We start from the raw sequence: 17,663 nt of genomic DNA on the forward strand, positions 1-17,663 counted from the left end.
AAAACCACTTTTTATCGTGTAATCTTGTAAATCAATCAATACAATTTTCTTCACGTAATACACTGTTTTCATCCTTCACGGATTCTTGTATTACAGGTACATACATGTATCCAATGTCACGTGGGCACTGCGCGGCTAAAAGTAACCTTTATCAAACCTATCTTATCTTATCTTATCTTATCTTAGCTTACATAGATCAAATTTTTTTCTAAGTCGCACATCACTTTATTTGCCCAACTGTGCGCACGTACAGCATGTACATAATCTCCAATTCAAAACTTGCCCTTCACAACCTCAATAAAGATGGCAGGGAGTGTTAAGGTCACTAGCCAAGCTTCAGAAGAAACCATGGTCCTCAATCCCCCACCGAAGCGCTCAGCGTCGGCAGAGCCTAATCTAGTAGCAAAGAAAAGGAAAGCATCTACGAAAGGTGGTAAAAAACTCGTAAACTTTCCCTGCCTTTTCCTTCCGCAATTTAGAGTATGAACCAAACTAATAAGAGGGGTAAATAGTAAATTCATGTCCTTACCCAGACTGCGGGAAAATATTCACGAAGCCATGTCGCCTTGAGGAGCATATTCGTTCTCACACCGGGGAAAGACCTTACATATGCACTGCGGATCCGGAGAATTGCGATAAAAGATTTTTACGAAATTCGCACCTAAAGGCCCATGTAAAAGCATTGCATACGAAAGAAAAATCATTTAAATGCACATTTATGATTGTTCCTGGAAACGAGGAAGATCGGGGCGCTTTTGGGTTTAAGAGGAAGGCACCCGGAGGTGCCATCGAGCAAAATAATGGTGATGGGAAGGAACCTAGAGAGTGTGGGGCAACTTTCACCACAAATCAACATTTAAATAGGCATTTGGAGAGTCATATGAAAAGTCTCCCTCATGTGGTAGGTTAAGGTTACTTCCATGGTGGGCCCTTAACTGACTAAATTCAACCGTAGTGTACAGACTATCCTCCATGCTTGGAAGGGTTTCGGAAACGCGGTCCATTACGGCGTCATATCCGCGAGGTGCACCTTAAATTATTACCATGGGGATGCACGTATAAGGACGTAGAAAATCCTGAGCATGGGTGCACGGCCGCTTTTGATACCAAAGGAAAATTGGGAGGTCACATAGATAAAGTTCATAAGGGCTTAATGCCAGCACTCTATACCTGTGCCATGTGTAGTGCTTATACAGAAGGCGAAAAAGGACCCGAGCCAGCGCCTGGGGAAGAGATTATTGCCGCGCCAAGGCAAGGAGCAGAAGGCAACAACACACCATTGACAGGAAACCCAGACCTTTGCGATGGTGGAATTGTTGAAAATCTCAATCCAGAATCCTCCACCCCCTTTCCAGTGGTTCGTTCCATGCTTGTCACCAAACCAGAGGGGAAAATATTATATCCTGAAACTGCCAGGTTGCAGGGTAAAATCGGGTTTAAAACATATCTAGAGCTTCGCCGCCACACAATACACATGCATCCTCCTACCTGTGTTCAATGCCGTTATACTTTTAAGAACGCCAGAAATCTAAAAATCCACATCGCAAACACTCATGGTGCCCTTTTAGAAGAAAGAAGGCATCATATTTGTGAACAATGTGGCACGGGTTTCACAAAGGTAAGTTCATCCATAATTTTTAATGTCCAATTACTCATGGCCTTTCCATTTAGAAACATGCACTAAAAGTTCACGTCCGTCGAGTACACGAGGACCTTCGCCCTTTCGCCTGTGCAGACTGTCCCAAAACCTATGGCTATAAATCTCAGCTCCAAATACACATCGAAAACCATCATTCCGGTCGCAGGAAACCCTGCAGAAAGCCACGCAGTAGATCCACCAAGAAACCGGATCTTATACAACAACTTACTGGCATGGGGTACGAAGAAAGCGGGAGAAATATCAAATGCCTTGTCGCCAACTGCGATTATAGATTCGTTAGAATTTACGATTTGAAAGTACATTTGAGGAGTCTAAAACACCATGGATTTGATGAAGGTCAGGTGGAAGAATTGATCATTGATGCAGAATGGGGTAGACGAGAAGAAAACGGGGAATATAACGGGAATGATGACGAGGACGAAGATGAGATGACGGATACAGACAGCTCTGGTAGTGGGAGTGATGAGGAGAGCGATGTAATAGCGGATGGGATGGAATATGTAAATTTATGGGATGATATGGGTGATATGGATTTGGATAAAGAGAGTAGTGGAGATGTTTCTGGGGAGGAATGATTTGTCCTTTCCGGCATGGTAGTACATGTAATCATAAGCCGTGGTGAAAACACTCAAAACATACTTGTTCAATTGGATAGTCTACATGTAGATTTCTTCCTAGCAACGTTTAAATTCTGTACTCTATCATTTCTTTTCCTTTTTAGAAAAAGGAATTGCTTACTAGTACCTCCCCTCTCCTGGGATGAACAGCGTCAAGATATTGACCAGCCTTCATCTATCGAATCATATTCTGCCAATATAAGCAATCAAGGGCCTAAAAGATCGAAGGAACCGTTTTATCGCTGTTTCTCTCTGTGGCATCTCTGAATCCCGTCTTTTGGATTTGTTCCTATTATACCCTTTTAGCAACGTATCAGCCACCTCAATACAAAACGTCCTATGTTAAAGCTGGAGATGCATCCCCCCCTTTAAAACGCTCTGTAACAGCTCCGGACAATTCAGGTTTTGCTGCTGCAAAAGCCAGAGATAGCTTTGCTACAAGGAATATCCCTCGACATCGCTCGCTCAGTCCAAATCCTCGATCTCGGACACATAGCAATGACTCCCCGCGACCGTCAGAAATACTTTATCACAAATCAGTGTTGATAGGAATTACAAGTCCACTTTCCCACTCGCACTCTCACTCTCTAAGTTTAGAAACCGAAAATGCTTCAAGTAACTCTGTACCGCACTCTCAAGTACATGAGTTTGAGTCCAGTACTTCCATGTTACATCCCCAGAACTTAACGAGGTCAGATGATCGTAACTCTGAGCTTCATCCCCCAATGGTTTGCGCTTCCGAGGCTAGTGGTTCATCTATTGGGAGAGTTTATATAAGCGCAGAGACATCAACAAGATCATCCGAGATTCAAAATACACCACGGAATGAAATAGATTATGATTACCTAGGAGTACTACAAAAGCCAGATTATCACTCGAACACATCTTCTCAATCATGCCTTAGCTTTTACGTCCCACCGACATTTGATACGGAGAGGATGCATGTTGAGAATGAGCATTCTAATTCAGGTACGAGCGAATTCACATTGTCTGAGAGCGAGAAAAGTGAAGCCCAGAGCAGGGTATCGGGTTATGTTATGGCCGAAGTCCAAAGAGGCTCTAGAATTGTTCCCGAGGGAGGTATGCTGGATTTACAGTTTCCAATACTGACGACTCCTGACTTACAATCCCTCATAGAAGCATCCTCAAAATTGAGGATAGATCCTGACAATCTTGAAAGGAAGCTCTTGGTTGAAGATCCTGAGCCTTTATTCCATAGATCCCTTAATAGTCTATTACAGGGCGAACCCCCGGATCAAGTACTGGTTGAGCAAGTGGGATCTTTTGGAGTTCATCATCTAAGAAGTGATGCCTTAGGTCAACTACCCCGCATCACTACTATTGAAGCATTGCAATCGTCGCCCCCAGTTCTATCCGCTAAAGAAAGTTTATTGGGAAAGATCACCAAGTTAGAAGTTCCGCCTGCTGTACCAGGTGGAGAGATAACACCTAGTACTGTTGTCCTTCCCGGGGAATACTTTCGTCGGCGCCATAGCGGATCTCATATACTTTCACATGGGCATAGGGATTTTGGTCTGAATCTTCAGATTATAGATCATGTACCATCACCGCCGCCAAAAATAGTTATTGGACCCAGAGTTTCATCTGATAGACCGCCAAACACCCCCGAATCTCCATTCACGTTAATTTCGAGGGAAAAGACGAAAGTGAGGGGTAGAAGACAAAATTCACCATCGTCCTTAATCACATTCTTATCTGTGGTTAGCCCAATTGAGACCTATGGCGTTCTAGGAAGATCGAAACTAAAACCTCCCTGGAATTCGAAGGTGAATTCGTCCGGGATATTACTGGTGACGGTTTCGGCAACTACAGTGATATGCTTGGTACCTGCGTATGGAGAAACGCACATTTTGCTGACTGAGATAGAGAGTTCAGTTGGCCTAAGCAATGGTGCGTACAGAAAATAACTTACACTTTGTATCTACTGACCTGATCGTGCCGGTAGCCGAATCCCTAGCGCGTATTTCTAGGGGCCTTGCCGAGAAATCACCATGCATGAGAAGTTTGAGAAGGTTATTGAGAAGGACGGCCTAAGGATTCTTTCGCAAGGCAACTGATTTGCCTATTATTCAAACTTCGATACATTCGAACTTTGGGACGTCGAAGAGTCTTTTCGATATGCTAGAATGAATGGTCTGGTACTCGTCTATTCATAGCGTTTCCGAATACGACCGATATTGTGTACCGTACAAAAAAGGAGGGCTTGACGCTCTCTTAGATGGTATGAAATAGCAGTCGTGTTCGAAAACGTCATGAAATTAGTAAACTCTGCATGGTCAGGTATTTCCCTGTCCTGAATTAGAATCAGCACTGATGGCTTTCCTATTGGCTACGATGCCAGCCTCTAATAGGGAAAGAAATCGTTTGCTCATTCGATATTCCGTGTGTACTAAGTAATGGTTATAATTAAACAAATCCCTAATTCATGTAAAATCACTCGACCCATTCTCGCCAAGCCATGTGATCTAGTATGTAGCAATGCTGACTAAAAATCGGTTACATGAAGGTGCATCTTTGATCGTCCAGTCAACCACTCGATCACTCAGCTAGGTGCTGTAAAGGTTTACTTGTTGAAGCACAAGAAACAGAAGGAGAGGTGATTAATAACTAAATACATGTAGGTACAGTTACCATACCTATCTAGTCTCGTGTCCAGCCTGTGTTTACTTTGCTAAACATGTTCAACATCAGACAAGCTGTATAACCAACATAACAATATGACACACAATATCAATATTTACACCCACCCTTCTTCTCTCGGAGGCACTGGCCTCTTCGCAACTACTAAAATCACACCTGGCCAGCTCGTCCTTAGTATACCAGAGCCTCTCGTCACCGTCCCAGACGATATACATCTTACGGAATGCTGCAGTCGATGTATGCTGTGGAGACCTGCCGGAGGCGGGACTTCAATGTTGAACTTATATGAAGATGAGAGATCTTTGAACTATTGTACTGGCTGTAGAGTGGTAAAGTACTGTAGCAAGGTATGTTTCTATAGCCAAACTCATCAGGAGCGAATAGTCGCTAAATTGATATATACAAAGGACTGCCAAAGAGCCGATTGGCGCGCGCTCCACAAAGTAGAATGTGCAATTTTTAAGAAGCTTCATCCACGTATACTTCCCGGATCAGTTCGTGCTACAATACGCATGTTATGGACCACTCCCGGGGAAGCATGGAGTCAGATAAATTCGCTCGAGAGCCATGAGAGCGAATTGAGAAAGACTGACAAATGGGAGATGATAACTTTAATGGCCAAAGGAGCACATGGATATTCTGGAACGATTTTGGGGGAGAAGGATGTCCGGGGGGTTTATGCAAGGGTCTGGATATCTACGCCTGATACATAGAATGTGGATTAACAGAATGCTAACGGAGGAATGGAATAGCTCTTGATTAACAGTATCACCCTCGTTAACTCTACATTCGACCCAATTGGTATCGCCTTTGACCCCTTAGCAAGTCTGATGAATCATTCGTGCGATCCAAACTCGGTGATGGTATTCGATGGCCGCACCGTTTCCGTCAGGGCACTACGGGAAATCGCAAAGGATGAAGAAATAACAATATCTTACATCGATAACACTAATCCGACTTCTCGTCGCCGTTCAGAGCTCCAGGGACGATATTTTTTTACATGCTCATGTCAGAAATGTGTGTCACCCGCTACTTGCAGTGGATTGAAAGAGGTCTTTATCGATATTCCAGGTGTCACCACTTCTAATCTCGAAGAGTATGCCTGGGCGGCGATTTCTACACCTTCGGAGGATGTTTTGTTAAAAGCAATAAGGGCCCTCCATACGACGAAATTATGGCCTCTACAACGACAGCCACTGCCACTGCTGCATCATGAGCTCATACACAGCGTTTACATCCCTTTATCGAAATGGCCTCAAGCGCTACTTCACTCGCTGCTGCTATATTTATATGTTGACCCCGTGCACTATCCCCAAAGACATCATCCAGTGCGGGTAACACATGCGTTCACGCTTGTTAGTTTATTTCTTCAAGTTTCCGGAGACTTGGACTCGTTAGAAAGGGTAGCGCCAAAAGCCAAAGGAATGGATTTGGATTTAGGAAAGATCATATGGGGTTTGCTATGCGAGATAGTCGCGCATGTAGCGTTATCACATGGTACTGAAAGTACATTTGCTCAAACTGTAAGGAGAAAAAAACAGGAGGTGGGTGAAGATTTGGGTGCTAATGAGACTACTGGGGTATGGGTGGGGAAAAGAATAAATGATGTTGGACTAGAGGAAGAATTGGTGAAGATTAGGGTACTCGTTGATGGATTGTTGGAAGAAATGAAGAACTAAATCTACATATATTTATGGTGTAGGACACTACTAGAAGAACCAAATTATTACTTAATTCGATAAGGGCAAGTTACAATGTGGTGGATCTGGAAATTTAATTATTCAAGGAGGGATTTCTGTTTGTACAGAACAAAGGCCTCCAGCGCATGATTACCCCAGTCCCGGGTAGCCCAAGTCGTAGACCTCCTTACCTTGAGCTACCTCAGAGACAAGACCTCAAATATATATGTGAGTGGTAATGCGCATCACTGCTACTGGGTAAGTGACTGCAATCAATGAATTAAACAAAAAAAAAAAAACTGGGCAAGTGACTAGGGTTAGGGTTATACATAATAAAGCATCTAGATGTAGCGAAAGCTTGCTATAAGGGTATATATATGCTCAGGCCGGAATTTGGTACCGTTACAGGGAGATTGCCCTTATATATAGAGAGAGTGCTAGTACTGAGAACTAAAGGAAAAGTACCGACAAGTGCTACTCTTATAGAGATTGCCCCTTTAGAAGGTCCCTTATAGCAAGCTTTCGCTGCACTGAGAAATCCTACAAAACACAATTCAATGACCAATGATCCAGAGATCAGTGCCTGCTCATGTATTCTGATACAATAGAGGAGACTTTTTATGTACAGTAATTTGGATTAGAATCTTAGAAATATTTAACATGCGCCGTACCAACTATTACTTAAGATAATAAGAAACTAAACTTAAGGAAACAAATCACGATTATCGAAGGCCATTAGTTTTAGTTGTTGATCACCTTCCTCCTCAACATCTCCATATAATCTTCCGCCTAAATCTGCCTGCGTATCTAACCATAGCAAGAAATCATCAGTAGACTTGCACTCAGCATGTCCATGATGTTTCCTCTTCAAAGCACTTAAAGCACTAAAGATTTTCTCCTGGACGTCGTTATCGATTCCTTTCTCGGTGCTTTCCAGAAGAGTATCTTCGAATAGCGAGCAGAACTTCCTTTCGTCGATGCCATCTCTAGCAGGATTAAAATGAGTTGATCCACCTTGTTTCTTCATGACTTCTGCGTCAGATCGCATGTCTTCGTTGAGAAAATTGTCCTCAATGACGATAGCAGATTTGCCTATGAATTCAGAATCACCATTCTTAAAGAGTTGATGCAGTGTTTGTAGGCCTTGTCTAGTGAGAAACTCGGCGCGAGTTATGGGGGACTTGATAGCTTGGTTAAGCGCATATAAGATCCGTGCCTTAGCGTTGTTGTCGGTTTCCTTTTCGAGGGACGAAAGTAGTGTCCTGATTAGCTTCACCGAACTATCCGAGGTTGCAGAGGCGAGTGCTTTTGGATTGTTTGAGAGCGCACTGCCGATAACGAGAGCTGCCGTTGAGCGAATAGTTGGATCGGGCGAGTTTGAAACTAAGGTGAGCAGAGGGGAAACGTATTTTGGAGCTGAAACTTGAAGACCCCAGTAAATTTCGTGAACTAGGTCTTCCAATGACAGGAGAGCGTGAGTAATCTCAGATGTGGAATATTTTGAGTGCTTGAGAAGGACTTCGAGGGAATCCGAGAAGGCGAGCGCTTCGCCAGCAGATGAGGGTAACGGTGGCTTTATAGCGCCATCAGGGCTAATCGGCGCTCGAGGTATAGGCTTTGGTGAATCTATGATAGCTGCCTCCTCATCTTTATTGGGGATAACAACCACGCCAGTATGATCATCATCAGAGTCGCTGGCGACATTTATTTTTGCCTCTTTCAAGCCCGTCTCGACGTTGAGTCTATAATGAAGACCAGGGGGTACCACTTGATCGTCGTGAATGGTCTGGAATTCATTCGTTGGAACAAAGTGTTTTGAATAGCAGTTTATGTCATGACAGATCAAATCTGATGATGACTCCTTAGTGGGATGTTTGTCGGGGATGCTGTGCGTTGCACTGACCACGAGGGTGGGAATTCCGAAAAAGAGGGCGAGCCAGGGAGTTCTCATGACTGAGATGAATTTCAGGAAAGTAGTCTGTTTATGAGATTCGGTCTGTATAGCAGGTAGATAGTTCGTATGCTGCACAAATGAGAGGGAAACGGAGGTCTTATACAGGGTTATAATACGTACCATGTATTTATATATCATCAGTAGAGTAAAGTATTGCTGAGATGATCACAGGTGGCATCTTCAACAACTTCAGTCGAGACTGGGTGCCAAGCCGCAACTAGATGGGTTAGGGGTTTTCATGTGTATAGAAAATCTAGTACCGATGTTATGCGCCGGCTTAATTGACCATAATTGGATAATCTTTGTGGGCTTTATTTTTTCCCGATTCGATTTTGAAACAAAGTGGCAAACAGGTCTTGATGATTTCTCGAGGACATAGGGTATCCTTACCGTTGACTCACTGCCGTCCGTCTTTTGTCGGTTCTTCTAATTTTGCGGTGTTGCACGGGAGAAGAGCTTCTCTGATTAACCCCACCAACTACCAGCGACAACCCCTCCTTCACCCCTCCTCAACTACATTCCTTGTTCCGCATCGTCTCTTTCGTACCATGGTTTCCTCCGTTCCCGTCGGACCTTCCGAGGTGGAATGGCCTGCTCGTCGTGTAAGGGAAACCTTTATCGAGTACTTCAGAAAAAATGGTCACACTGTTGGTTGGTTTCCAATATTATTGTGTTTCTCGTGATGGTGAAAGGCTAATATTTGAACCCGGTTTTTGTTTCTTCTAAAAAAGTGCCTTCTTCGTCCGTTGTGCCTCTGTCTGACCCAACTTTGCTGTTCGCCAATGCGGGCATGAATCAATTCAAGGCTATCTTTCTCGGAACTGTGGACCCTGCATCGGATTTCGCAACTTTGAAACGTGCCGTCAATACTCAAAAGGTGAGCTATCAATTCGATTAATCGTCTATCCGCTGAGCTCCAATCTTCTGTATTCCACATTCTAAACATTTCAAGAAACTAACGCCAAATTGCAGTGTATTAGAGCTGGTCAGTATCCAGCCACGAATTCAATAATCTGATAAAACATATCTAATAAATAAAAGGCGGCAAGCACAATGATTTGGACGATGTTGGGAAAGATAGCTACCATCATGTAAGGTTTTCTTAAGCAAAATTGTATCTGCGCGGAGATTAATTAAAACTTATGATGTTAGACTTTCTTTGAGATGCTCGGGAATTGGTCTTTTGGCGACTATTTCAAGAAGGAGGCTATCGCCTTTTCCTGGGAGCTCCTTACTAAAGTTTACAAACTCGATCCCGATAGGTTATACGTGACATACTTCGAGGGAGATAAGGCTGGGGGGCTCGAGCCGGATCTTGAATCAAAAGAACTTTGGAAATCCGTGGGTGTTGCTGATGATCATATTCTTCCAGGGAACATGAAGGACAACTTCTGGGAGATGGGAGACCAGGGCCCATGCGGTCCCTGCAGTGAAGTTCACTATGATCGCATTGGAGGGCGAAATGCTGCTCACCTCGTCAATCAAGACGACCCAAACGTGCTTGAGATCTGGAATAACGTTTTTATTCAATACAACCGCGAAGCTGACCGGTCCCTACGGTCTTTACCCAACAAGCATGTGGACACTGGTATGGGTTTTGAACGCTTAGTTTCTATCCTGCAGGACAAGTCGTCCAATTATGATACCGATGTATTCACGCCACTCTTTAAGACGATCCAAGAGCTTACTGGTGCAAGACCATATGCTGGTGCTTTCGGGGAAGACGATAAGGATGGAATTGATACTGCGTATCGAGTGATCGCAGACCACGTCCGAACACTCACATTTGCCATCTCGGATGGGGGAGTTCCCAACAATGAAGGGCGCGGATACGTTGTAAGGCGTATCCTGAGAAGAGGTGCTAGATATGCTCGAAGATACTTCGATGTTCCAATTGGTGAATTCTTTTCCCGGTTGGTACCGACTCTCATTCACCAAATGGTAATACCCCCGATCACTGGTCTATTAAAATTTCTCTAAAATTTCAATCAGGGTGAAGTTTTCCCGGAGATTAGAAGAAAGGAGACCGACGTCAAGGAAGTGTTAAACGAAGAGGAGGAATCCTTTTCTCGCACTCTTGATAGAGGTGAAAGGATGTTTGCACACTACGCTCAACAGACCAAAATCAAAGGCTCAAAAACACTCAATGGTACCGACGTTTGGCGTTTGTACGACACCTTTGGTTTTCCAGCCGATCTTACAAGGATTATGGCCGAGGAGAGCGCGTTGGAAATCGATGAAACTGAGTTCGAGAAAGCAAAAGCGGAAAGTAAGGAAGCTAGTAAGGGCAGAAAGAAGGCTGGTGAAGCCGAGCTTCTTAAGTTAGATGTGCATGATCTTGGTAAATTGGAAACGATGAAGAGCGTTCCCAAAACGGATGATCAATATAAATATGGTGAGTAGTGTGCCACTAACAGTCGAAAATAGAACTAATACTTCCATAGGGCGGGGAAATATTACGAGCCAAATCAAAGCTATATATTACAACAAGCAGTTCGTTGAAAGCACGAAAGACATACCCGAAAACGCCCAGATTGGCCTTATTGTTGACAAAACCAACTTTTATGCGGAGCAAGGTGGCCAAGAATACGACACCGGAAAGATTCTTATTGACGGGCAAGCTGAACTTGATGTTCAGAATGTGCAGATGTACGCAGGATATGTTTTGCATACCGGCTTCATGAAATATGGCTCGTTTTCAGTTCTTGACGAGGTCATTTGTGAGTATGACGAGCTTCGCCGCTGGCCTATCCGCAATAACCATACCGGTACTCACGTCCTTAACTACGCTCTCCGTGAGGTTCTTGGTGAGGGTATCGATCAGAGGGGATCTCTTGTTGCGCCGGAAAAGCTCCGTTTTGATTTCTCACATAAAACTGGTGTTACCGACGCGGAACTTGAGCAAATAGAGAAAATCTCAACTGATTATATTCGACAAAATCTCGAGGTTTATGCTATGGACGTTCCTCTTGCTTCCGCCCGCGAGATTGAGGGAGTTAGGGCTGTCTTTGGGGAAACTTACCCCGACCCAGTTCGTGTTGTCTCTGTCGGAGTACAGGTCGAAGATCTTTTAGCGGATGTCAAGAACCCCCAGTGGAGGAAGGTTTCCATCGAGTTTTGCGGTGGTACTCACGTCCAAAAGACTGGTGATATCAAAGATCTTATCATCCTTGAGGAGAATGGTATCGCAAAAGGTATTCGCCGAATAGTTGCTGTTACCGGTGAAGATGCCCACGAAGTCCAACGCATTGCTGCAGAGTTTGAGGCACGAATAAAGACCCTTGAGAAAATGCCTGCTAGTGCTTCAAAGGAAGCACAAATCAAACAAACACAGGCGGATCTTAACAATCTTTATATCAGCGCTGTTAAGAAGAGTCAGCTGAAGGAGCGCTTCGCAAAGATCCATAAACAGATGCTTGATGATCAAAAGGGGAAACAAAAGGCTGAATTGAAGAAGGCTGTTGAGATAGTCACCGAGTACTTCAAAGACAATAGCGATAAGAAGTATCTCATTGCAAAACTACCAATCAGCGCAAACTCAAAGGCAGTGAGTGATGCGATCAAGCATGTTCAGAGTAAAAATCAGGATAAGACCGTCTATCTTTTCGCTGCGGATACTGTCGATCAGGGTACGGATGGCAAGGTTATCCATGCTTGCTATGTTTCTGAGGTAAAATTATGCTATTTCATCCAACGAGAATCTCTATGTGGCTGACTTGTCTTGTAGGAATTTGCAAAGAAAACCTCGGCGAAAGATTGGGCTGATAAAGTCTCCGAAGTGGTTGGTGGTAAGGCTGGAGGGAAGGGTGCGACTTCTCAAGGCATTGGGAGTAACATTGAGAAGGTTGACGAAGCGGTTGAAGCTGCAACTAAGTATCTTGAGGGTCTTTCTCTGTAGTTAGTATTAGTCCGAACTTTAGCCATGAGGACAACGGGGGTGTTTGGTCATTTCGTTAGTTCTGTTTTCACTATTTACCTTACTTTTTTTTCCTTCCCTTTTTCCTCCAGGTTTCTAGGTGGCCGTTTTGATTCCCAATTACCTGCTCAGATTGTGGTAATAGTGAACCAAATATTGCCTGAGCAAAGTTAAGGGTAGGGAACCGGTTTATTCTTAAATCCAGGTAATCATTCAACCCACATGCACAAAAACCAAATTCTAACTATAGTAACAGTGTATCGAGCGGAGTTTGAGTATATCACAAAGATTGTAATTATCTTCTCAGTTCCGCAGAACTTACATGTAGTATTTTGGAATTGCTTTACTGAAGATCACGCAATCGATGTTTTCGTCGCACAGTGACTCAGTCAGAATCACGGATTCAACGCAAAACACACTAAGAATAGCTCTTTCCCCCAACCAATTTTTAGTGGATCTACTTGAAGTCTCGTATTCCTTAGGCCGTCAGGCCGGATATAAATTACGTTGGCTAACTTACTAGAGTGGAAGTTTTGATAAAAGGAACACCCGGGCAGAGGTGATATATTGCAGTACCTTCACGATCAGTTGCTCAGTTCTTAATGTCACAAGTTCTTCTGTAACCAACAGATTCTAGTGGTCTAGGTTTGAATTCCACACAAATCTTAAGTAGAGCAACTGTATGAAGGATACCAGATCATGGAATCGCAACGTCAGTGTAACTATCCGTCGAGACGAATTATGTACTATAAAATTCCAGCTCTGTATGCTTGAAGAAAGAGAAAGGCTTCGACCTGACCCTAAATAAAATGAACCGGGGTCTGAGAAAATTTGAGCGAGGGCCAGCTGCAGGACGCAACTCAACAACCAACAAGTAGGAATATATAGATAGACTACTACTATATCAAGGCAAAAATTTCTATGGTACTGTCAGAATAAAGGATCTAAGAGTGTTCTCTTAATCTTTATCTGGTATCTCGAAACCGTAGGTCCCAACCAACTTAATAATAAACCTCCTACTTAAACGAACTTCTGAAAATACAATATACACTATATTTAGAACATGCTCTATCAGCAGGAGAAGCTTTTGGGTGGATTGACTAGCAAAGACCCAAAGTCTCCGGGTCCCGTGATTCTTAACCTTATTCATCCCACCATGATGCCAGAAAATAGCCTACACGTGACCCGAGGACTTTTCGTCTTTGCTAGTATGTACTTCGGGGGTAGGGGTAAGTGAGAAGACACCCTTCACGCAATCTTGGCATCGTGGTGTCTTCTCACTTATCCCTGATACCGAAGTACACTCTATCTGGGTAAATAAGGGTTAGGGCTCGAGCTCCTTACCCGCATGTCATCACGCGTGCGCCAAGTCCGCCGTTGCCTAAACTTTTTGAGCGACACTACCAGTTGCAGGTAGAAGACTCTGCTGCAACACACTGCAGAGGTGAGGTCCTGGTATCCATTTTCACCATACCCAGGGGCAAATTCACTAAGCGGCCATCAATCAGACTTCGCGCCTCAGTTACGTCTTTCAATCTCTGCCTGATAAATTAGTGGTTTTAAAGACTTGCTTCTCGGTCTCAATAAAAAACAACTTCAAGACCACCGAAAGTTACCAACAACACTTCTTAGCCATGGGTGACCGCGGCGATAGATACACCCCCTCGCACAGTCGCGACAATGATCGCGACTATGACCATGACCGCCGTGACCGTGGCGGTGACAGATATCCCCATGACGACAGAAGACCTCCCAGCGAAATGCCCCGTTTCACTGGACGTGAAGACTCTCGTGCTAATAGTCACGAATTCTCATTCGAGCACTCTCGTCAACTGCCTACCGACTCATATCGCCCTGATAGCAACGACCAGCGATCTCGAGCCCCACCGTCAGGACCTCGTCGTGGGGCTGGGCGAAGCGGATCTTCGAGAGGAAGAGGAGGGGGAATTTCGCCAGAGGCGGTAGGGACGGGAAACCCTTTGTGTTTCATCCCCCTGTCCCTGCACATGAGAGGCCTATATTATATTTCGACACTCGCGAGAAAACACCTGAATTGATGGAGGGAATGGCTCCAGGTAGTGGGGATCGTTTCAAAGAGGATGTTGAGGATGGGGTCAACGAGGGTCAGGTCGAGGGTGAATATGAAGGTAAAGAGAAGAAAGATGACGCCATGGACACTCCAATGGAAATGTCGGAAAACGAAGGTGAAGCTGGAAGCGGGAGCGCTACTAAGGACAAAGGTGGGGAAGAAAATGCGGGAAAGTCGGAAAAGAAACCGGACGTTATATCAATGATCCGGGCATTCAAAAAACAAACCGCTACCACTCGCAACGAGGTCGCTGAAAACGACGACTTTATCCCGTTCTCGTTCATCGATGAACCGGCGGCGCAGCAGCAGCAGCAGTCAGAATCTGAATCAGAATATGAAGCTGAACGGGAGCGCGAGGAGGGTCGTAAGATGCGCCGCGCTAACGATGGTCACAGAATTGTCGAACATCATGGCCGTAGCAGGGACTTGAGTAGTGGCGATCTAAAAAGCTCTTCTATTGGCGACTTCTCACATAGAGACGCACTTTACGGCCGTGTCGATGAAAAAAAGCCTGTTCAGGATCTTGGCCCGCCTGGGGCATCAACTTTCATGGCTGCGCCTGCAGCACTTTCAGCGCCTCCGGGTCTAGGAGGGCCTATCAAACTTAATCTAGAAGAGGGCTCGAAAAAAGTTTCTACTGTTGAACATCTACCGAAGCCTGCCAAATCTTTCAATAACAAAGACGGAGATATACCTTGGCCCCCCCGCCTCCGAGCCCTCTTACCTCCGTCCCCACCCCACCCCCGCCGCCACCAGCTGGTATGGGTATACATATGGATATCCCTAAGAAAAGGAAGTTTGGTGAATTCAACCGGAAACGGAATGTCAATCCCGCAACCGCTGATGGAAACGTTAAACCCGAGTGGGCAATTAAACCTAGCAGTGGGGTCGATCCTATACCATGGGTTAGGGGAGGAGCTGATCACTCGAGGTCTTTGGAAACCACAGATTGGTATGTATACACATGCACGAATCAAATAAGATACTCAATAAATGTCTTTAAAGCCAGCTAATGAATTTTAAGGCTGCACAAGGAAATTACGGATTTTATGGCCTACATTCAACCGCGGGCCTATGAACACGCTATTCGCCGAGATCTCGTTCACCGCGTTCGTCAAGTGATCACTAACCTGTGGCCTGACGTTGATGTTCGCGTTTTTGGTTCCTTTGCAGCAGAACTTTACCTCCCGACATCCGATGTCGATTTGGTAGTTGTTTCGAAATCTTTCGTTGAATTCGACCTACCCAAGTATAATACAAGACCGTCCCTAAACAAGTTAGCAGGTGCACTTAAAAAGTCTGGCATTACAACCTGGCAAGACGTTCAGGTCATTGCATCTGCAAAAGTGCCAATCATCAAATTTACAGACAACATAACAAAAATTCACGTGGATATTTCATTTGAAAACTCTTCTGGGCTCGTTGCAAATGAAACTTTCCAACGTTGGAAAATTGAATACCCAGCAATGCCAGTCCTTGTTGTCTTGATAAAACACTTCCTTTCGATCCGCGGCCTTAACGAGCCGTATCAAGGCGGCCTTGGATCCTTCTCTGTCACATGTATGGTAATTTCCATGCTTCAACTCCTTCCATCGGTCCGCAGCGGAGCAGTCGACCCGCGCCTCCATCTGGGTGTAATGCTTCTTGAATTTCTCGAACTCTACGGGGAGAACATAAATACTAGTGTTGTTGGGATCCGCGTCGACGATAACGCCCCGGGCTATTTCAGGAAGACCGGTGTATTTAATGTTAACCCCAACCATAAGACCTGGCAATTATGCATACAGGATCCCCACGATCCTGAGAATGATGTCGCAAAGAGTTCATATCAAATATCTCTCATCTTGCAATGTTTTGCCGACGCCTACCATGCGCTAGTGAAACAAATGGCTTTGCTTGACAGTTTACCATTCGAAACGCGAGCCGGAAGGTCAATTCTCGGTGTCATAATAGGTGCCAACTACAGGAATATCAGTTCAATGCGGGAAACCCTGAAGCACGTATATCGACAGAAATATGGTTCGCTTGATGTAGAAGATATTATGGGAACAAGGGAAGCCAAGGGCCCTGCAATTACTGCAAAAGAGAAAAGGGAGAAAAATGTGGGCGGAAATTCTGCTACAAAGCCTAAGAGATTGAGAGGTCTTGAGCAGCCTCATGAGAAACGGGATAGTAGAAAAGCGAAAAAAGAGGCGAGAGTAAAAGAGAGGGCGATGGAGAAGGAAAAAGCAGCTGGTGGTGGACCGAAAGCCAAGGAAGTGATCATCATCGATTGAATGTCCTGGATCTAGACTAAGATATCTCTCTCTGTTACTACAATCTTTCTATCTTGTTCTTCTGGGGTTTAAAATTCATTTTTATCGGTATCCCGGAGTTTTTTTCTTCTTTTTCTTTTTCTTTTTCTAGGGCGGTTATTTTTTCCAGGGCGGTTATCATTGTTTCTCTCCCTCTCTCTCTCACTTTTCATATCCCTTCTTTACTGCTTCTATGTATTCGACAATAGGGTCTTTATCAGCATCAGCATACTGGTTTTCAAAAGGGGGACGCATCGAGTGTTGAGTCATCAATTTACAGAATGGATTGAACTTAAATTAAGAGTGTCATTGGCACTAGACTTTAAAACGTTGCATATTGTCAACCTCATCTTGTACTCGATGACCATTCTCATTCTCATTCTTGTTCTCATCCTCATTTTCTCCCCACCATTCTAAATCGCAAAAAATTCTCTCCCGTAAGTGTAATTGTTACCTGTGCCTGAGCTATTTGGTTGTTGCATAATGCATTTGCCTGCATGTGCCTACATGTGCTACTTAACTCTCTAGAGTACACGCAAATTTACCAAACCATAATATATCACGCACTTAGTACTTGCGAGTCCTATGGGCCCTTAAGGCCTATGGCCCAAGATAATTATAAGACTTCAAATATCCTCGCGGGGTATTATCGAACATATAGGTACATATATACATACTCTACGTACATACACATGTAGGTGGATGAAGCTCAGTGTTACACGTGCACTCGATTAGATTATGTACTAGTATGTACTTGAATCACGACCCCAGACAAGCTTTCCCTGGGCCCTGA

The 17,663-nt window shown here is 44.4% G+C and overlaps 4 protein-coding genes across 4 annotated transcripts; 3 read left to right on the forward strand and 1 right to left on the reverse strand.

Moving 5' to 3' along the window:
• Positions 1-303: 303 nt before the first annotated feature.
• On the forward strand, positions 304-2,235 carry LAJ45_06236 (uncharacterized protein; the record flags this gene model as incomplete). The annotated part of the gene is made up of 4 exons (XM_046115801.1): positions 304-430; positions 513-901; positions 956-1,618; positions 1,672-2,235. The coding sequence occupies 4 exons, from the start codon at positions 304-306 to the stop codon at positions 2,233-2,235; spliced, it is 1,743 nt and encodes a 580-aa protein (XP_045970910.1).
• Positions 2,236-5,015: 2,780 nt separating this feature from the next.
• On the forward strand, positions 5,016-6,345 carry LAJ45_06237 (uncharacterized protein; the record flags this gene model as incomplete). The annotated part of the gene is made up of 4 exons (XM_046115802.1): positions 5,016-5,285; positions 5,346-5,624; positions 5,691-6,239; positions 6,337-6,345. 4 exons carry the CDS (start codon positions 5,016-5,018, stop codon positions 6,343-6,345), a joined length of 1,107 nt encoding a protein of 368 aa, XP_045970911.1.
• A 975-nt stretch (positions 6,346-7,320) lies between these two features.
• LAJ45_06238 (uncharacterized protein) lies at positions 7,321-8,694 on the reverse strand (the record flags this gene model as incomplete). Its single annotated transcript, XM_046115803.1, has 2 exons — positions 7,321-8,613; positions 8,692-8,694. The coding sequence occupies 2 exons, from the start codon at positions 8,692-8,694 to the stop codon at positions 7,321-7,323; spliced, it is 1,296 nt and encodes a 431-aa protein (XP_045970912.1).
• Positions 8,695-14,167: 5,473 nt separating this feature from the next.
• Positions 14,168-16,852, forward strand: LAJ45_06240 (uncharacterized protein; the record flags this gene model as incomplete). Its single annotated transcript, XM_046115804.1, has 4 exons — positions 14,168-14,448; positions 14,567-15,304; positions 15,370-15,528; positions 15,601-16,852. The coding sequence occupies 4 exons, from the start codon at positions 14,168-14,170 to the stop codon at positions 16,850-16,852; spliced, it is 2,430 nt and encodes an 809-aa protein (XP_045970913.1).
• Positions 16,853-17,663: the final 811 nt, after the last annotated feature.

The sequence above is a fragment of the Morchella importuna genome (assembly GCF_003444635.1).
Source record: "Morchella importuna strain M04M26 chromosome Unknown Morimp01GS018, whole genome shotgun sequence".
Taxonomy (NCBI): domain Eukaryota; kingdom Fungi; phylum Ascomycota; class Pezizomycetes; order Pezizales; family Morchellaceae; genus Morchella; species Morchella importuna.